The sequence below is a fragment of the Sminthopsis crassicaudata genome, chromosome 1 (genome assembly GCF_048593235.1).
Source record: "Sminthopsis crassicaudata isolate SCR6 chromosome 1, ASM4859323v1, whole genome shotgun sequence".
NCBI lineage: Eukaryota > Metazoa > Chordata > Mammalia > Dasyuromorphia > Dasyuridae > Sminthopsis > Sminthopsis crassicaudata.
The window spans coordinates 527,379,685-527,394,765 of NC_133617.1; the positions used below are offsets into that span (position 1 = coordinate 527,379,685).

Consider the following 15,081-nt stretch of genomic DNA (forward strand, 5'->3'; position numbering starts at 1 on the left):
CATGACTCAGGGAGGTACTTGCTAATTAGTAATTAGGATGCTCTAGGGTTTCTCAGTGGAGAAAATTAAATGTATTTTTGCAAATCCTATCTATTGCTTTACCCATAATTCTCCTTTACTCCAAAGGCACACAGGAAGGTACTTACTAATTAGTAATGGTACCACAGAACTTAGGGGTGCTCTAGTGGAGAAAATTGGGAGCTTTATGAATGTATTTCTGCCAGATTTTGCACACACATCCACACACATACACATATTGTTCTAAAGAATCTCCCAGAATGTTCATACACACACACACACACACACACACACACACACACACACACACACACACATCAAATTATATTAAATAATGAAATTAAATAACAAAATTAATGAATTAACCTTTAAAATAGTTTGTGAATGTAAAATAATTAAGTCGGGGTAGCAATACCTAGTTCAAAATCTGACAGACCCACAATGGCCATTCTCTTTGCCAAAAGATAGGTTTATTTAGGAGAAAAGGTTACAGACAAAATAGATAAAATAGGCACCAGGAATGGCAAGTAGGGAATTGATTTGCAAAGGAAATCTTTCAAAGTCGGGGGGTGGGGGGGATGTCATCCCTAAACAGGATGAAGCTTAGGAGACAATGCTGAAGCTTTTGAACCCATTTTGGAGGCCAAATCCAGTGACACTTGTCATACTTAACAAGTATAGAAGCAGCCTAGAAGCTGGGAATGAAATAAAATGGTCAAAGTTTTGTTACATCATAGGGGTACCAGGGCCCAAGGAGATTAGCATGGGGTTAGTTTGCTTTTTACTGGGGCCATACTCTCACACTGGTTAGTATTTTGCCATGGTCCATTCACCCCACAAAGTTTCTTCCCAAACAAATGGGGTCCAAAGTCCTTTAGGGTATAGGGTGATGATCTTATCTTCTGAAAGTACTTCCTTCTGGAAATGAATAATGGAGAGATGAATCATCATGAGTCCCAGATTGTAAGAGTGATGAGCTTGAATTGAGGGTGGGCCAGGAGTTGATTGAAGCATTGAAGAATCCAGTGGGGTTCTGAGTCAGATCCCTGAAGTTGTCATTACAACTGTCTAGTGCTGATTATTTGGATTGAGCAAAGCCTAGAAGAAAAAAAAAAAAAAACTTAATAAGTAGAGGTTAGGGAAGATCTAGAGAGTATGATAAGTTTTCTCTACCTTCCTTGAAAATTCTGTAAATAGCTAATTCAGCATCATCTCCTACAATAGAGACTACCCTATTTAAAAAAAAAAAAAAAAAAAAAAAAGCAGAGGGGTTGGGGATGAGTCAAAGATTTTTTTCCAGGGACCTTCACCAAAAACATTCTAAAGAACAAAAGACCCATTTAAGGCCTGGTAATTGATTAGAAGTGGAGTGCCCAACAAGGAGAGAAGCCAAGATCCCCACAAAGGAGACTGCTTTGGGGAACTGGGATTATATTTAATTCAAAAAGCAATTTTTAGAAAGGGGGATCCCACCAGACTAACAGAGGTATCCACATAATCCTAATCTAACACATCTCACAATAAACTTCAAAAGCAGCACTTTAAGATAAAGAGATAAGCCCAAATTCTACATGAGATATATAAATAAGTCTCTCTTGCCAGTCTTTTAGTCTGCTAGTCTTTTCCTAGATAAGTATCTCTCCTTTGAACAGGATGGAGGGGAGGGGCAGTTTAATAGCATTTTCAGGAGTAATTTAGGCACAAAATATCATGGCTTGGGCATCCAATGGCTTGGGCAGGTCTGATAATCTTGATTAATAGTTTCTCCTAGTTTATGACCAATAAAGATAGATTTTACAAGAGACTGAAGGGCATTGTTTGTAGCTTTGCCTAAGAGAAGTTTTCACTGGCTTGTCTGAGCTGCTCTGAGTGTGTTTTTTAAAACCACCTGGAGCAAAGGCAAAGAATATCCCCTCTCTTTTGCAAGTGCCTGTTGCAGGAATTGGGGAAGTAAGAAGACCAATGTAAATGAGCAAGCCAATTTCCTATGGCTTGGTTTGTACACATCAAATAAGTTATTTATAAGAAAGCATGCTTGTACCACAGGACATACAAGACAAGCAGATACTATTCCCATATTAGCTTACATAGAATTGACTTTTTGCATGGATATAATGAAAACTGCAAAAAAATTACATTTCTTAAACTAGCTGCACTAAAATTCTCCTACTTTAAAATACATTGCATGAGAATAGCAGCTGGGTCTCACAAATGGTTGCATTTGTGAACCTAAATGTTCTTACACTTTGAAAGGTTTAGAGGTTTTATACAAACATATTTCTAATAAGATATCTCTCTACTAACAGGCAAATGACTAGGCCAAATAGTCACCTACCCAATGATGGAAAACAGTCATTTATTTGCCTAATGACTACACGTTTTCAGATAGAAAACAGTAAGATTTTTATACTTGCATTTTTGCTCATAAATTTTAAGCTGATCACTTATTCTGAATATAGAAATTTGTTATAAGAGAAAAAAAAAATAGGGACATGATTACAAGACAAAACATCCTTAGTTATTTAACTTTAGATAATAATCTGTTGACAAACAAACATGTAAAAATTCCACCTCCTAGCCATACTTAGGAACTGTCAGGTGGAAAACATTACTATTCAAAGGAACACAACTGGGAAACTGACTCAGAAGGATTGGACCTTAAGAAGAGACTAAGGTTGTCTTCCCACCTCTTGCCTAGATAGACCTCCACCTATAAGTTCAGGATGGTAATTTAAGGCATTTCTCTTGAATGGTGGAATACTGATTTAATGATCTTATCAGACAATCATACCCAAATTCAAAATTCAAAAGAAAATCAATTACGGTCCCAAGAGAGTATCTGTCTAATAGGTAAAGAAGTTTCAAATCTAGGGGAAGCTAGATGGCACAGTGGATAGAGCACCAGCCCTGCTGTCAGAAGGGTCTGAATTCAAATCTGACCTCAGACACTTAATACCTCCTAATGGTGTGATCCTGGGTAAGTCACTTAACCACAATTGTCTCAGCAAAAAAATAAAAATTAAATTAAATTTAAAAAAGAAGGTTTACAAATCATTCTGCATAAACTATTCTCAGTGCTGATAGTGACAAGCATTCTCATAACATACTTTCTTTTCACATTCAGATGAACTTGAAGGGATTTCATTTTCCCAGCATTGTGTAGATAGGACAGATAAATATAGATGCAAAAAGAAACATAGGGGTTCTGTTAATACTATTCATGAAATGTTAAATAATTTGTTAAAAATGGATGTTAACTATATCAGAAGTAATTGTTTTCAAAGAACTTGCAGTTAAACCTAAAAAAAAAAAATCTAACTTTTCTTAAAAGTTCCTTGCACTACTGAGCAATAGAATTCTTGATACAGCATCTTATCTAATTAGACTTTCAGTATTATAGTAATGTTTTCTCAGACTTGAAGAATAAAAACATCAATTCAACTATTAATACCTTACAAACATAGGCTATTTCTTTCAATAATAGAAGCAATTTAAAGTTAAAAAAAATTTTACTGGCAAGGGAGCACAGAAAAGGGCTGAGCTTATTGTCTGCCCGCTCCAACTATCCTTAGGCTTTTGTGAATTGTATCTTTTGTTACCTCCCCCATGCTTTGATGGGATTGGGGGAAAGACAAATTTATGCCCCCATATTCCAGCTGATCTAAAATAAAATCATGAAATTGTGCAAATTTCAATACCCATTTCAGTTAACATTTCAGATAACTCCCAAAAATTCTAGTCAAATAATTTTGGAAATAATAAATAGATAGATAAATAAATGAAATAATAGCTAAATTGTCACCTGTATTTTCTTTCTTGTGTGGGATTTTCACATTTCTTAAGGCGATGACCTTGATAGACAGGTTTGAGTTTTTTCTTTCACTTCCTCCAAACAGTGAAGGGGGAAGAAGGGGCTAACTGATCCAAGAATAAAATCCATCTAGATAAAGTCTTCACTGTGTCCTCCCTTCCTGCACATAGTAGGAACCAGCTTTAGGTTTTAAAATTGTGAGTTTCTGATAACTCAAGAGAATAATTTAACCCAGAACTATAATCTCTGAATATTTGCTGAGAAGATTCAGTTAATGGCCACCTTTTTATTAAGACATGATAACTCTTAAAATTCAGAATATAGGTGATAACTAAACAATTTTGAGCAAAAACTTTCACAAAACAAAACTCTTGTCCCGTAGGACTGACAGAACTTTAAAATATAGTTCATAACAATTTACATAGCTAGGGAAGACAATAATGGACTTGCATGGTGGATGGGGACTCAGGAGATCAAGAAATTTGATCCCAACCTACATACTTAACTGAGGATGACCAAAAATTTTTCTGTAGTGCTGAGACTACAACTTTCTTGTAATCATTGTTTTGGTACGTGATGTATAATGTCTAACTTTGTCTTGCACTTTTCTTCCTTTATATCTAGATCATAGCATGATGGTTCCTGCTGAAGAATGGAGTGATCTGGGGTCCAAAATTAAAAAGAGAGAGAGCTCAGAAGGCGGCTTGACTCCAAGACCACAGAAAAGAGAGCACAGCAGAAGAGTGGGGGTGAAGAAATACGCAAAGACCCTGAGAAAAAGAAGGTCTTTTTTACAAACTGACTACACATCTCAGGTTACCTTTCCTTTGGCTCCATCATACTCCCTGGAAAGTGTCGACCACATGTGCTACTATGAACGGGAGCCCTGCCTTTCCTTTGTCTCTCACTCCCCAACTGTGTCATCCTTACAAGACATGCAAGGAGAGCCCGGTCTTCTTGAAACCAAGGCCCTTCACTTACTGACTCCTCCAAGGGAAAACAAGAGTAAAAACCACTCCCCAAATTTAATGGAAATGGAACCGGAAACAATGGAAACCAAATCAGTTATAGATTCCTTCGTTTCTTCCATTTCAGCAGTTCGCCTCAGGATTGACCCAGAAAATAAAGAAAATTCTAGTGCTACCCCTTTGACCACTCCAAGCAGTGTCCCTCATCATCTGTCTTCAGATTCGTGTGAACAAAATAACACATCAAGTCCTTCCAAAAAAACCTTTCAACTTCAAGATGGAAATAGCAGGGTTTGTCACGATCAAATGGCAGGGACCCAGAAGTGCCCCTCTGACCCCTCTAACATCCCTCCAGGAGCCAAAGACAATTTGACAATCAGCCTGGAACAACGGGAAGTCACACAAGGAATCCCAGGGGTCAATACAGAATCACAGTTTGAGATGGGATTCAGGAATTTGTTTGAAAATCCAATACAGGAAACAATCCAAAAATGCCTAGATCCTTTGTTTTCTTCAGGGGATCAATCCAGAAATAGTGAATGTGTTAAAAATTCAGGTGGGGAAGTTCCTTTTTCTGCTATCAAAAATCAAGGAGGGGACGGACACGTGCAACCTTTTTTTGGAGGTGACCAAGAGGCTGGTGTTTCTGTTTGTGACATCAACCAGAACAGTGGTGTTTTATTTCAGGAGGAACCCAGAAAAATTCTGGATGAAGACTTAATTACTGATACACGTAAGAAGTCCTTAGCTAATGTTCGGCTGCCTGCTGAGATCAATGGTGAGATAGCCCCTCTCTCCAAGAGGCAGGCATTTGGAACAGAGATTAACAAGCAAGGATCACTATGGCACGTGCAAGAAGGAGGCAGAGAAACAGCCCAAACCAGGCTCCCCGAAGAGCAGGAGCTGTTACTGTCAGAGAAGCAGTTAGACTCCCATGCCTTCACTGAGCACCTGTCTGTCTCATCCGGCTCGCAGACATTTCACAAAGGGAGTTCTGCACCTGAGCACCTGGACAGTGAAATGAAGGGAAAGGTGATCCCTAGTGTTGCTCTCATAGCTGTGGATTTTAACCAGGGGCAGTCCCTGCAGAATCCACCTTCGCATCCCCTGGGAGATGCTTTCAGGCAGGGAACAGATTACACGCTAAAGAAACTGAAATGTCCCAACTATTTTCCCAGTGCACGAGGTGGTATCTTAGAAACGGATAAGGAAAGCCTCAGTATCGTGCCTCCTTCTTCCAAGAAGCCTCTCCTGTGTTTTGTTCATAAAAGCAATCCTGATGTTTCCACGAATCACAAGTCAGATTGCCCTTTGGATTTTGCAGGGGTGAAAGACGTGATCTTACCCAAAATCGGGATGGAGCAGTGCAGCTGTCAGTTATCCTACGCCACTTGTTTTCGTGGCTCAGACCCTGAGATGGATGACGAGAATTCCGATTTGGAAACAACGCTCTCAGCCCCTCTCACAACTCCCCCTTCCTCGGGAAGCCAATACTCCCTGCACTGGAGACCCGGGCGCACCAGAAGCAACAGCTGCAGCGGTAGTGTGCCCCATCTCAGGAGTAACTGCCTCTGGTCTGAGTATTACACCAGAATCGAAAACCAATTGAAAGCTGGGCTCTGCAGATCCCCAGATGGTTTTTGCCAGCTCCTGAATCACGTGGTGGAATTACAGGATATTTTAGAACGGTTTGGGGGAAATGGGAGCAAACACCCCCAAGACAAATGTGCCTGGTACTTTTCTGAAAACAGGAATAGTCTCTGTACAGGATCCCAGAAGCTCATGTCTAGCTGTCAGCATGTGATTAAAATCAACCAGTCCCCGGAAGAAATGCAGAGTGCTGTGCAAGAAACTTTCCGAAACCTTATCCAGCTGATGGGCTTGTGCTTCCAGTTTACAAACTGTGGCCGCTGCGTGAGGACGCACAGAGATGTAATGGTGAACCTCAAAGACATTGTCTGCGCCTACTATCAGTTTGCCCAGGCAGCAAAGCTGACCTGTGAGAGAGGCTATCGAGATTTAAGTGTCAAACTGTTAGCGCGCCAGTGCACTGCCCTCACAGCAGCTGTCTTCTGCCTCACCCAGAAGTTCCGGGCATCCATGGCTCTGTGACCGTCACCCCACCAGCCCAGTGACATCTTCTTCCTTGGGAATGTCCCTCAGAAACGACCCACACGTATTTACTGTCTAGAGAGCTATCCCAATAAACACCTTGATGTTTAACAGCAGTCTGAATCGTATGTGTCATAAGGGAGCCACAGGCCATATCCTTTTATTGGGAATGGAAGTGGGGGAAAGGGAGGTTTGTGGTCAGTTTTCCATGATGTATTTTTTCATGTCTGGGGGAGGCAGCCGGGATATGGGAATGAGGGAGCCAAGGGGAAGATAGTTTCCAGATGGACGCCAGATTCTCCCCCAAAAATAAAAGGGAAATTTCAGACTTAAGATTTTTAACATCTCTGTGCCTCAGTCTTTTCTCATCCATCTATAAAATAAAAAAGTTGGACTTAAGTGACTTCTGAGGGGCTAAGTCTAAACTTTATAGTCTTATGCATGGAATCATTCCTTTTTAAATTTTAAAAAGTCTATTGCTTTTAAAAAGGGACATATTGGACATCTAGATTAAACAATCTAGAACTAATGCCATATTGTTTGCATTATTATTCTTTCCCCCCACCATAAAAAACTCAAACAAGCAAAAAACACCTTTAAGCATATACTTACTATGGGAGGGGAAGAAAGCATCAGGTAAATTGTTATACCTGCTCACAAGGGAGAAGCCAAGAAGACTCGAAAGTCACTTTTAGCTAGTTGATGAGCAGAACAGGTGTTTTTTTTAAAGGTACACATTGTGGCTAAGCATTTTTCCTCCATTTCCTTCCCCTCTGTCCTGCTTTTTCTACAACTGACAAGTGCTGCTCTCAGGTATCAGGTGGTAATTAGTGTAGGGGACTATCTCCTGCTGCCAGCTGCCTCTCTGATGTACTGTCCATCCCTAGATGGATAAAGGCTGTAGATGACAAGGCCCAGCCAATGTGTGCCCTTGTGAGATCTCAAAAGGCCCCAGTCCACATTACACTGTGCCTCATTCTCCACATCACATACCTGATCACAGAATTTCAGAGCCGGAAAGAATTGCAGAAAACATGTGGCCCAAGCTATAGCGGAAGCAGAATTCTACATGAGCACTACTCCAAATGGTCACCTAGACTATATTTGGAGATGAACAGAAATGGAGAATCCAGTGACTTTCAAAGAAGCACCACTCGAGCATTGCTACAAGTGGTCATCCAGACTATGCCTGGAGATGAACAAAAATGGGGAATTCAGTATCTTTCAAAGAAGCTCCTTCCATTTTACCACTTTTTTCATTTATCCATTTGGAATTTTGACCCTGGAGCTTCTACTTTATTGGTCCCAGTTCTACTTACTGGACCAAGCAAAAAGAGTCTAATCTGGTTTTCCTTTAAATTTTTACAATTTTATTTTTTCCAATTATAGGTAAAGACACTTTTTAACATTCATTGTTTCATAACATTTTGAGTTTTTCTCAAATTTTTTTCATTCCCTCCTTCCTAAGATGATAAACAATTTGAGATAAGTTATATATATGCAATCCTGTAAAACATTTCCATATTAGACATGTTGTGAAATAAGAAACAGAACAGAAGGAAAAAATACTCTCCAAAAGTGAAAATAGTATGCTGTCTTTTTTTCCCCTCACTGAGGCAACTGGGGTTGAGTGACTTGCCCAGGGTCTCACAACTAGGAAGCGTTAAGTATCCAAGGTCATGTTTGAACTCAGGTCCTCCTGACTTCAGGGATGGTTCTGTATCCATTTCTCCTTCTAGCTGCCCCAGCTGACTGTCTTTAAATTCCTAAAAATAGATGTCTTGCCTAAATGTCATCATTTTCAAGGTTAAATATTACCATTTCCTCATATGGTGTGTTTTCAAGACCCCATCCCCTGTATGAATCCTTATCTGGCAATGCCCTTAATTAATAAAATGTGGTGCTAGAATTGAACACAAGACTCCAGATCTGGTTGGAAGAACAGAACTATCATTTCCCCCCATCCTGGATTTTAGACATTTATGATGTCACAATTATATTAACTTTTTTGACTGCCATAATGATGAGGTATAGATTTGGGGTACCCAAGTGAAATTGAGGTCTAATGGCAGGTTCGGAGTACAGGGAGTCTAATAGAGCTCCCCTGCAACCCCTTTGGATTTGGCGCAAGAGTCCCCTGTAAAGGAATTTACAGACCCCAAAATCTAGATTGATAAAAGAGGTTTATTTTGGGGTTTGGAAGTAAAGTTAAAGTCTAGCTAGTAAAAAAGTGAATGTAGAGATAAGAGGGCACGGGAAACAGGATTCCAGTGGGCATCATTGGCATGCCAGGTGTAAGGCTGCCAAGTTAGGAACCTCTGCAAAGAGAGGACTCCAGCTTGGCTCTTTTATAAAGAGAGATTTAACTAAAGGGGCTTGTGGATGGAGTCCCATGGTGGTTCAGATCTGGTGGGGGCTGGGAGAGCCAGATCTCCTATTGGAATTCAAAAGGGTGCTTTTGACAGGATTTGTGAATCAAAGGTCCTAGCTTCTTGAATTGATAATGCATCAGCTAGGAGGAGCTGGGAATCTGAAAGAAATAATCAATCTGAAAGGATTAGTTTCTTAAAGGGACCACAACCCAAATCAATAATGATAACTCACATTTTGATAGCACTCTTAAGTCTCACAAAGTTTTCCCCACAACAGCAGGTTTACATAAGAAAGCTGAGATTTTGAGAGTTAAGGAGTTTGCCCCTTAACACACAGCTAGTGAGTATCAGAATTGGGAGACCAGGTTTCAAATCTCACCTCAAATGCAAAAATGCTTTTTCCATCACGCCATATTCTCTAACTTCTATGCTGTTCTATTCTTTGTCCATTACCCTATATTCTCTTAACTTTTATGCTGTTCTATTCTTATGATTCTTAACCAAGCTTCTCCATTCATAGCTAATTGATTTTTTAATGAAATTTTATCTTACTGGATTTGACCAATCATTCAACCCCTCAATTTATTACCAATGTATTACCAATACATTGTAGTGTATTACCAATGATTAGCCATATCTCTTAGATTTGTGTTATCTGCAAATCTGATAATCATGCCGTCTGTGCTTTTATAAAAAAATTTTGAATAGAACAAGGCCATGGAAAAACTCTTGTGAAATGACATTTTTTTTTCCTCTGGCTGTTGAACAAGATCTGAATAAGTAACACAATGAATAGATTGCTGAACTTAAAGTCAAGAAGACCCAAATTCAAACCCAACCCCAAAAACTTAATAGCAGCATGACTCTGGGCAAGACATTTAGCTTCCTTCTGCCTCAGTTTCCTCATTTATAAAATGAAGAAATGAATATAATAAAGTTGTTGTGAGGATAAAATATAATATTTCTAAATAACTTTGCATAGTCATCTCTCTAGCTCAAAGACTTCCAGTGAGAAGAAGGGAACCCAGGCTACTTTGAATAGTTATATTGTTAGGAAGTTTTTCCTGATAGTTGAAATTTGCCTCTGCAAATTCTGCCCATTCCTGCTAATGTGTGCCTCAGGGACCTAGCAAAACAAGATTAATCTCTCTTTCACATGACAGCATTTAAAAGATCTGAAGATAACAATTGTTATTCAGTAGTTTTCAATCATGTCTGACTTTTTGACTCCATTTGAGATTTTCTTGACAAAGACACTGGAGTGGATTGCTATTTTCATCCCCAGCTCATTTTACAGATGAAGAAACATAAACTGGTTAAGTGACTTGCCAAGGGGCATAGACTCCAAATGGAGTTACAAAGAGACATGACTGAAAAAATCTCATTAACAACTTCCTAATTCTTAAGTTCAATTTTTTAATTATATCTCACACCCAAGCCACTGTCCAATTGCCTCTATAATCCCAAATCTGCCTCATAAAGGTCTTTTTTTAAAAAATACCAATATTAGTATTGTCATAAATGAGTTGTGGAACATAATCTCCAATGAGTTGAAAATTAGTATCATACAAAGGGAAATACAAAGGTGGGTGTGAACTGGATATAATATATAAAAATAAGGAAAAGCCTAATAATGGATACCATTAGAGAAAAGTATGAGCGAAAAAAAAAAAAAAAGGGCTTCTTTGGTATCCTCAAATTCAGGAAAAATGGAGGAAGCATCCTAATACCTTGAATGAATGCTCTGTGACAAACTTATGGAAGGATATGAACAATGATTAGGAGATGTGAATAGGCTGTGATCTTCACCACTAATAATTTCCACATAGCACTAAAAATAAAATTATAGAACAATCTCAAATGAATATAGATGTAAAAATATTAAACAAAACAGTAAATAAAATAGAGCAAGCATAATAATAATACCATAGAATAAACACTAGTACAAGATTTACTTAATATTAAGAAAATAAATTAAAGTGTTGACAAGAAAAATATAAATAACAGATCAGATCTATAAATGCAGAAAAGTACAGTTTAACTATATAATGAGAGGATTAGACTAAATTATTTCTCAGATTTCATCTCTCCCTAAATATTTTGTATATGTGCATGTGTATATACACACACGTATCCTATAATTAGACAATTAGGTGGCAAAGTAGGTAAGTATTGGGCTTGGAGTCAGGAAGACTCATCTTCATGTATTCAACTCTGGCCTTAGACACTTATTAGCTGTGTGGTCCTGGGCAAGTCACTTAACTCTATTTACTTCTATTTTCTCATTTGTAAAAAAGCTGGAGAAGGAAATGGCAGAATCTTTCTCAAGAAAACTCCAAAAGGGGTAACGAAGAATTGGACACAATTGAAATGACTCAACAATAATAGCATTTTTAAAAAATTTAATGTTATATATCATAATTATTAGGGAAATGCAAACTAAAGTAACTCTGACATTCTGCTTCACATTCATAATCAGATTGGCAAAACTGACCAAGAAAAAGAAAATGACAAATATGAAGGCTTTGGAAAATAGGAATATTAATGTATTGTTGGGGGAATAGTCAACTGATCCAATCATTCTGGAAAGCAATATGAAGCTATACCTAAAAATTTACTGAACTGTACATGTATCTAGTGCAACAACTATATCATTAAAAGGTATATACACCAAAGAGACCAAGAAAAAGAAAACAGTCTTAGAGGTACAAAAATATTTATGGTCGGTTCTTTTATGGAACTGGAAATTAAGCATACACCACTTGATAGGGAATGGTAAATTATGGTATACAAAAGTAGTGCAATATTATTGTTGTATAAGACAAGACAAGAGGGAAGATTTCTATAAATTGATAGAGAATAAAGTAAATCAGGAATATAGGACAATTTTTTCTGTAACAATATTTTAAAATTGAACAACTGTAAAAGATTTAAGAATTTCTGATCAACTGATTTCTCTTGTGCCGCAAGAGAATTGTATAAATATATGTTTATACATATTGGATTTAGCATATATTTTAACATGTTTAACATATATTGAGTTGCTTGCCATCTAGGAGGAAGGAAGAGAAAATCTGAAAACACAAGGCTATGCAAGGGTGGATATTGTCAAATTATCCATCCATATGTTTTGAAAATAAAAAGCTTTATAAAATAAATAAATATAAAAGAATTTCTCATCAATAAGGAAGAATGCTGTCCACTTCTTGATGGAAAGATAAAAATGCAGAATGAAACATACATTTTTGACCGTGGCCAATATGGGATTTTTTTTTCTTCATTTTTTTTGAGGGGTTTTTTTCCTTATTTTTTCCCCCTCAGTGGATGTAGGGTAGTGGGAGGGAATGAAAATAAATAGTGATTAATTGAATTTAGGCAATAAATAAGTTCAGATTTTTTAAAGGAGGTCAACATAAAATAATTTTTATTTTTTATAGACTACCAACAAAAACCAAGAAAACAATATTTTAAAAGTTATAACAGTAATAAAAAAATCTAGGAATAAACCTACCTAGGTACACATGTGACATATAAACATGACTAAGTATTTTTTTTAATTAAGCTTTTTATTTTCAAAATATATGCAAAATCTTGTATACTAAAATTTTTCCCTCCCTGCTCCTCACCCTCTCTCCTAGATGGCAAGTAATCCAATATAGCATGACTATTTATAATAGCAGAAATAAAAAGCAAAAGTTGTTTATTTGGGGAACCTCTGATCAATTTGCTGATAGTAAAGGACACAGTCCTTTATAAACATTTAAAAGGGTAACTCTCATGGTTTTTAGATATATATACTATCTTTCAGAAAAGACAAAAGGTACTCCTCTGGTTGGTTCCCAGGGACTAGTGCTTCCTACAATTTGATGGTGACTGAGAGTTAGGACAATGAATATAGACCCATCAAGATCAATGCTAAGCAAGCATTCATTCCACTTTTAGGACCTCTCCTATTTTTCCTCTATCTGTTTCCATAGGAGCTAGAGAGGGTATGGATGCTCCAGGCATTAAATGATAGCCGACAAGCTGCTTTTGTTCAACCTGGGAATATAAGAGAGCAGATCTTGGGTCTCCAGTACCCGGCTGCCTTCCATTGTTCTCTTTGCTTTTCTGAAAAGCATAAGAGTCCTGGGCCTAGTGAGACTAAAGAGTATCCCTCCTCTCTCTATCTTTACCAACTCACCCCAAATTTCATATAGGTATGGAACATTGTTCTCTCCTCATAAAGAAAGTCTCAAGCCAATGAGTTTTGGACTCAGCTTTCATAGTAACCCCAAATTTCAGTGTTTCCAAGAGAGAGGTATGGTTTTCTCTGCATCATGCTTCTTGGAGAAGAAAAATGACTGCCAACAAGGAAGGCCCCTGCAGCTGTAGAACTGGAAATACTAGAAGAATATGGACCTTGGTTATCCTCTCAGTTATTCCGATGAGTATCTCAGACAGTAAAGTTCTGATAACAGCAGCAACAGATAGCATTTATATAGCCCTTTAATTTAAAAATTCCTTTACAAATATTGTCTCATTTGATCCTCACAACACCTCAAGGATGAGTGCTATTTTCTTTTTACAGATGAGGAAACTAAGGCAGACAAAGATTAAGTGACTTGCCAGAATCTTCATCTAATTAAACTAAGATTTTTTTCACAGGGCCTTTTGGGGATCCAAATTATGTTGTTCATTATACTATGTAACTTGAACTAATTCAAATTTTCACTAGTCTCTTCTTTTAATTCCCTTGATTTTTAAACTGCTGATTTTGTCTTGCCAAACCTCAGCCTTGGATCCACCCTTTATACCCTTGCTTCTACTTGTGTGCTGCAAAATGGAGCTATAGAAAATAATGCAACCGTTCTGACAGGGTCCAATGCAGATTTATATTATACAACTTCAACTGGACCCTCACTGTAGCAAAGCAATTCTTTTGTTATATAATCCCTAATTACCTAATTAGCTAATACCCAATCACCACAGTAGGTTTTCTAGACATTTTCATTAGTCTCTAAATCTTTAAAACTCCACCTCCCCTTTCTGGTGAAATTCAGCTTGCCTCATATTTCACCCCCAAAAAAATTTTGTTTAGTATTAAAAAAATTTTTTTCCTTCAGTTACATGTAAAAAAAATTTTAATATTTATTTTTGAAACTTTGAGTTCCAAATTCTCTCCTTTCTTCCTTCCCCACCTCCCCATCCACCTACTTCCACTGAGAAGGCAAGCAAGTCAATATGATGAAGTAACCAAAATGATGAAGTTTAGATTTGGGTTATCCAAATGAAATTAGGGTTACTGGTGGTCAGGGTGTTAAATGAGATCTAAATGACGTCTAGTGGCGGTGCAAGGGTAGGGAGTTCTGAGGACTCCCTTTCTGCCGGTGCAAGAGTCCCCTGTAAAGAAATTTACAGACCCGAAAACCTAGATTGATAAAAGAGGTTTATTATGGGGATTGGAAGTAAGGTCAAAATCTAGTTAAGGAAAAAGGTGAGGATAAAGAGAGGAGGGCATCAGAAACAGTATTCCAGTGGGCAGAGAGTCCTTGGGGTGCCAGGCATGGTGTTTGCATGTTTGGAAACTCTACCAAAAGAGAGTTTTAGTTTGGTTCTTTTATAATGAGAGATTTAGCTAAAGGGGCTCGTGGATGGAGTCCCAAGTTGGCTCCTCGGTGGGTTTCAGGGAGAGCTAGAATTTGCTTTCTGGGGGTTGGGAAACCCGAGCAGATCATTAGCCAATGGGACAGCCCAAGTTGGCTCAGATCTGATGGGGCTGGATCTCCTACTGGAATTCAAAGGGGTGCTTTTGACCTGG

The 15,081-nt window shown here is 38.0% G+C and overlaps 1 protein-coding gene across 6 annotated transcripts in view; it reads left to right on the top strand.

Moving 5' to 3' along the window:
- The window catches only part of FRMPD1 (FERM and PDZ domain containing 1), a 127,578-nt gene extending 120,555 nt beyond the window's left edge, over positions 1-7,023 (top strand). For all 6 annotated transcript variants that reach the window (XM_074281790.1, XM_074281791.1, XM_074281793.1 and 3 more), the window contains one exon: positions 4,454-7,023. In XM_074281790.1, coding sequence (XP_074137891.1) covers positions 4,454-6,909 — 2,456 coding nt within the window. In that variant the 3' untranslated portion in view covers positions 6,910-7,023. The remainder of the gene's footprint in view (positions 1-4,453) is intronic.
- Positions 7,024-15,081: the final 8,058 nt, after the last annotated feature.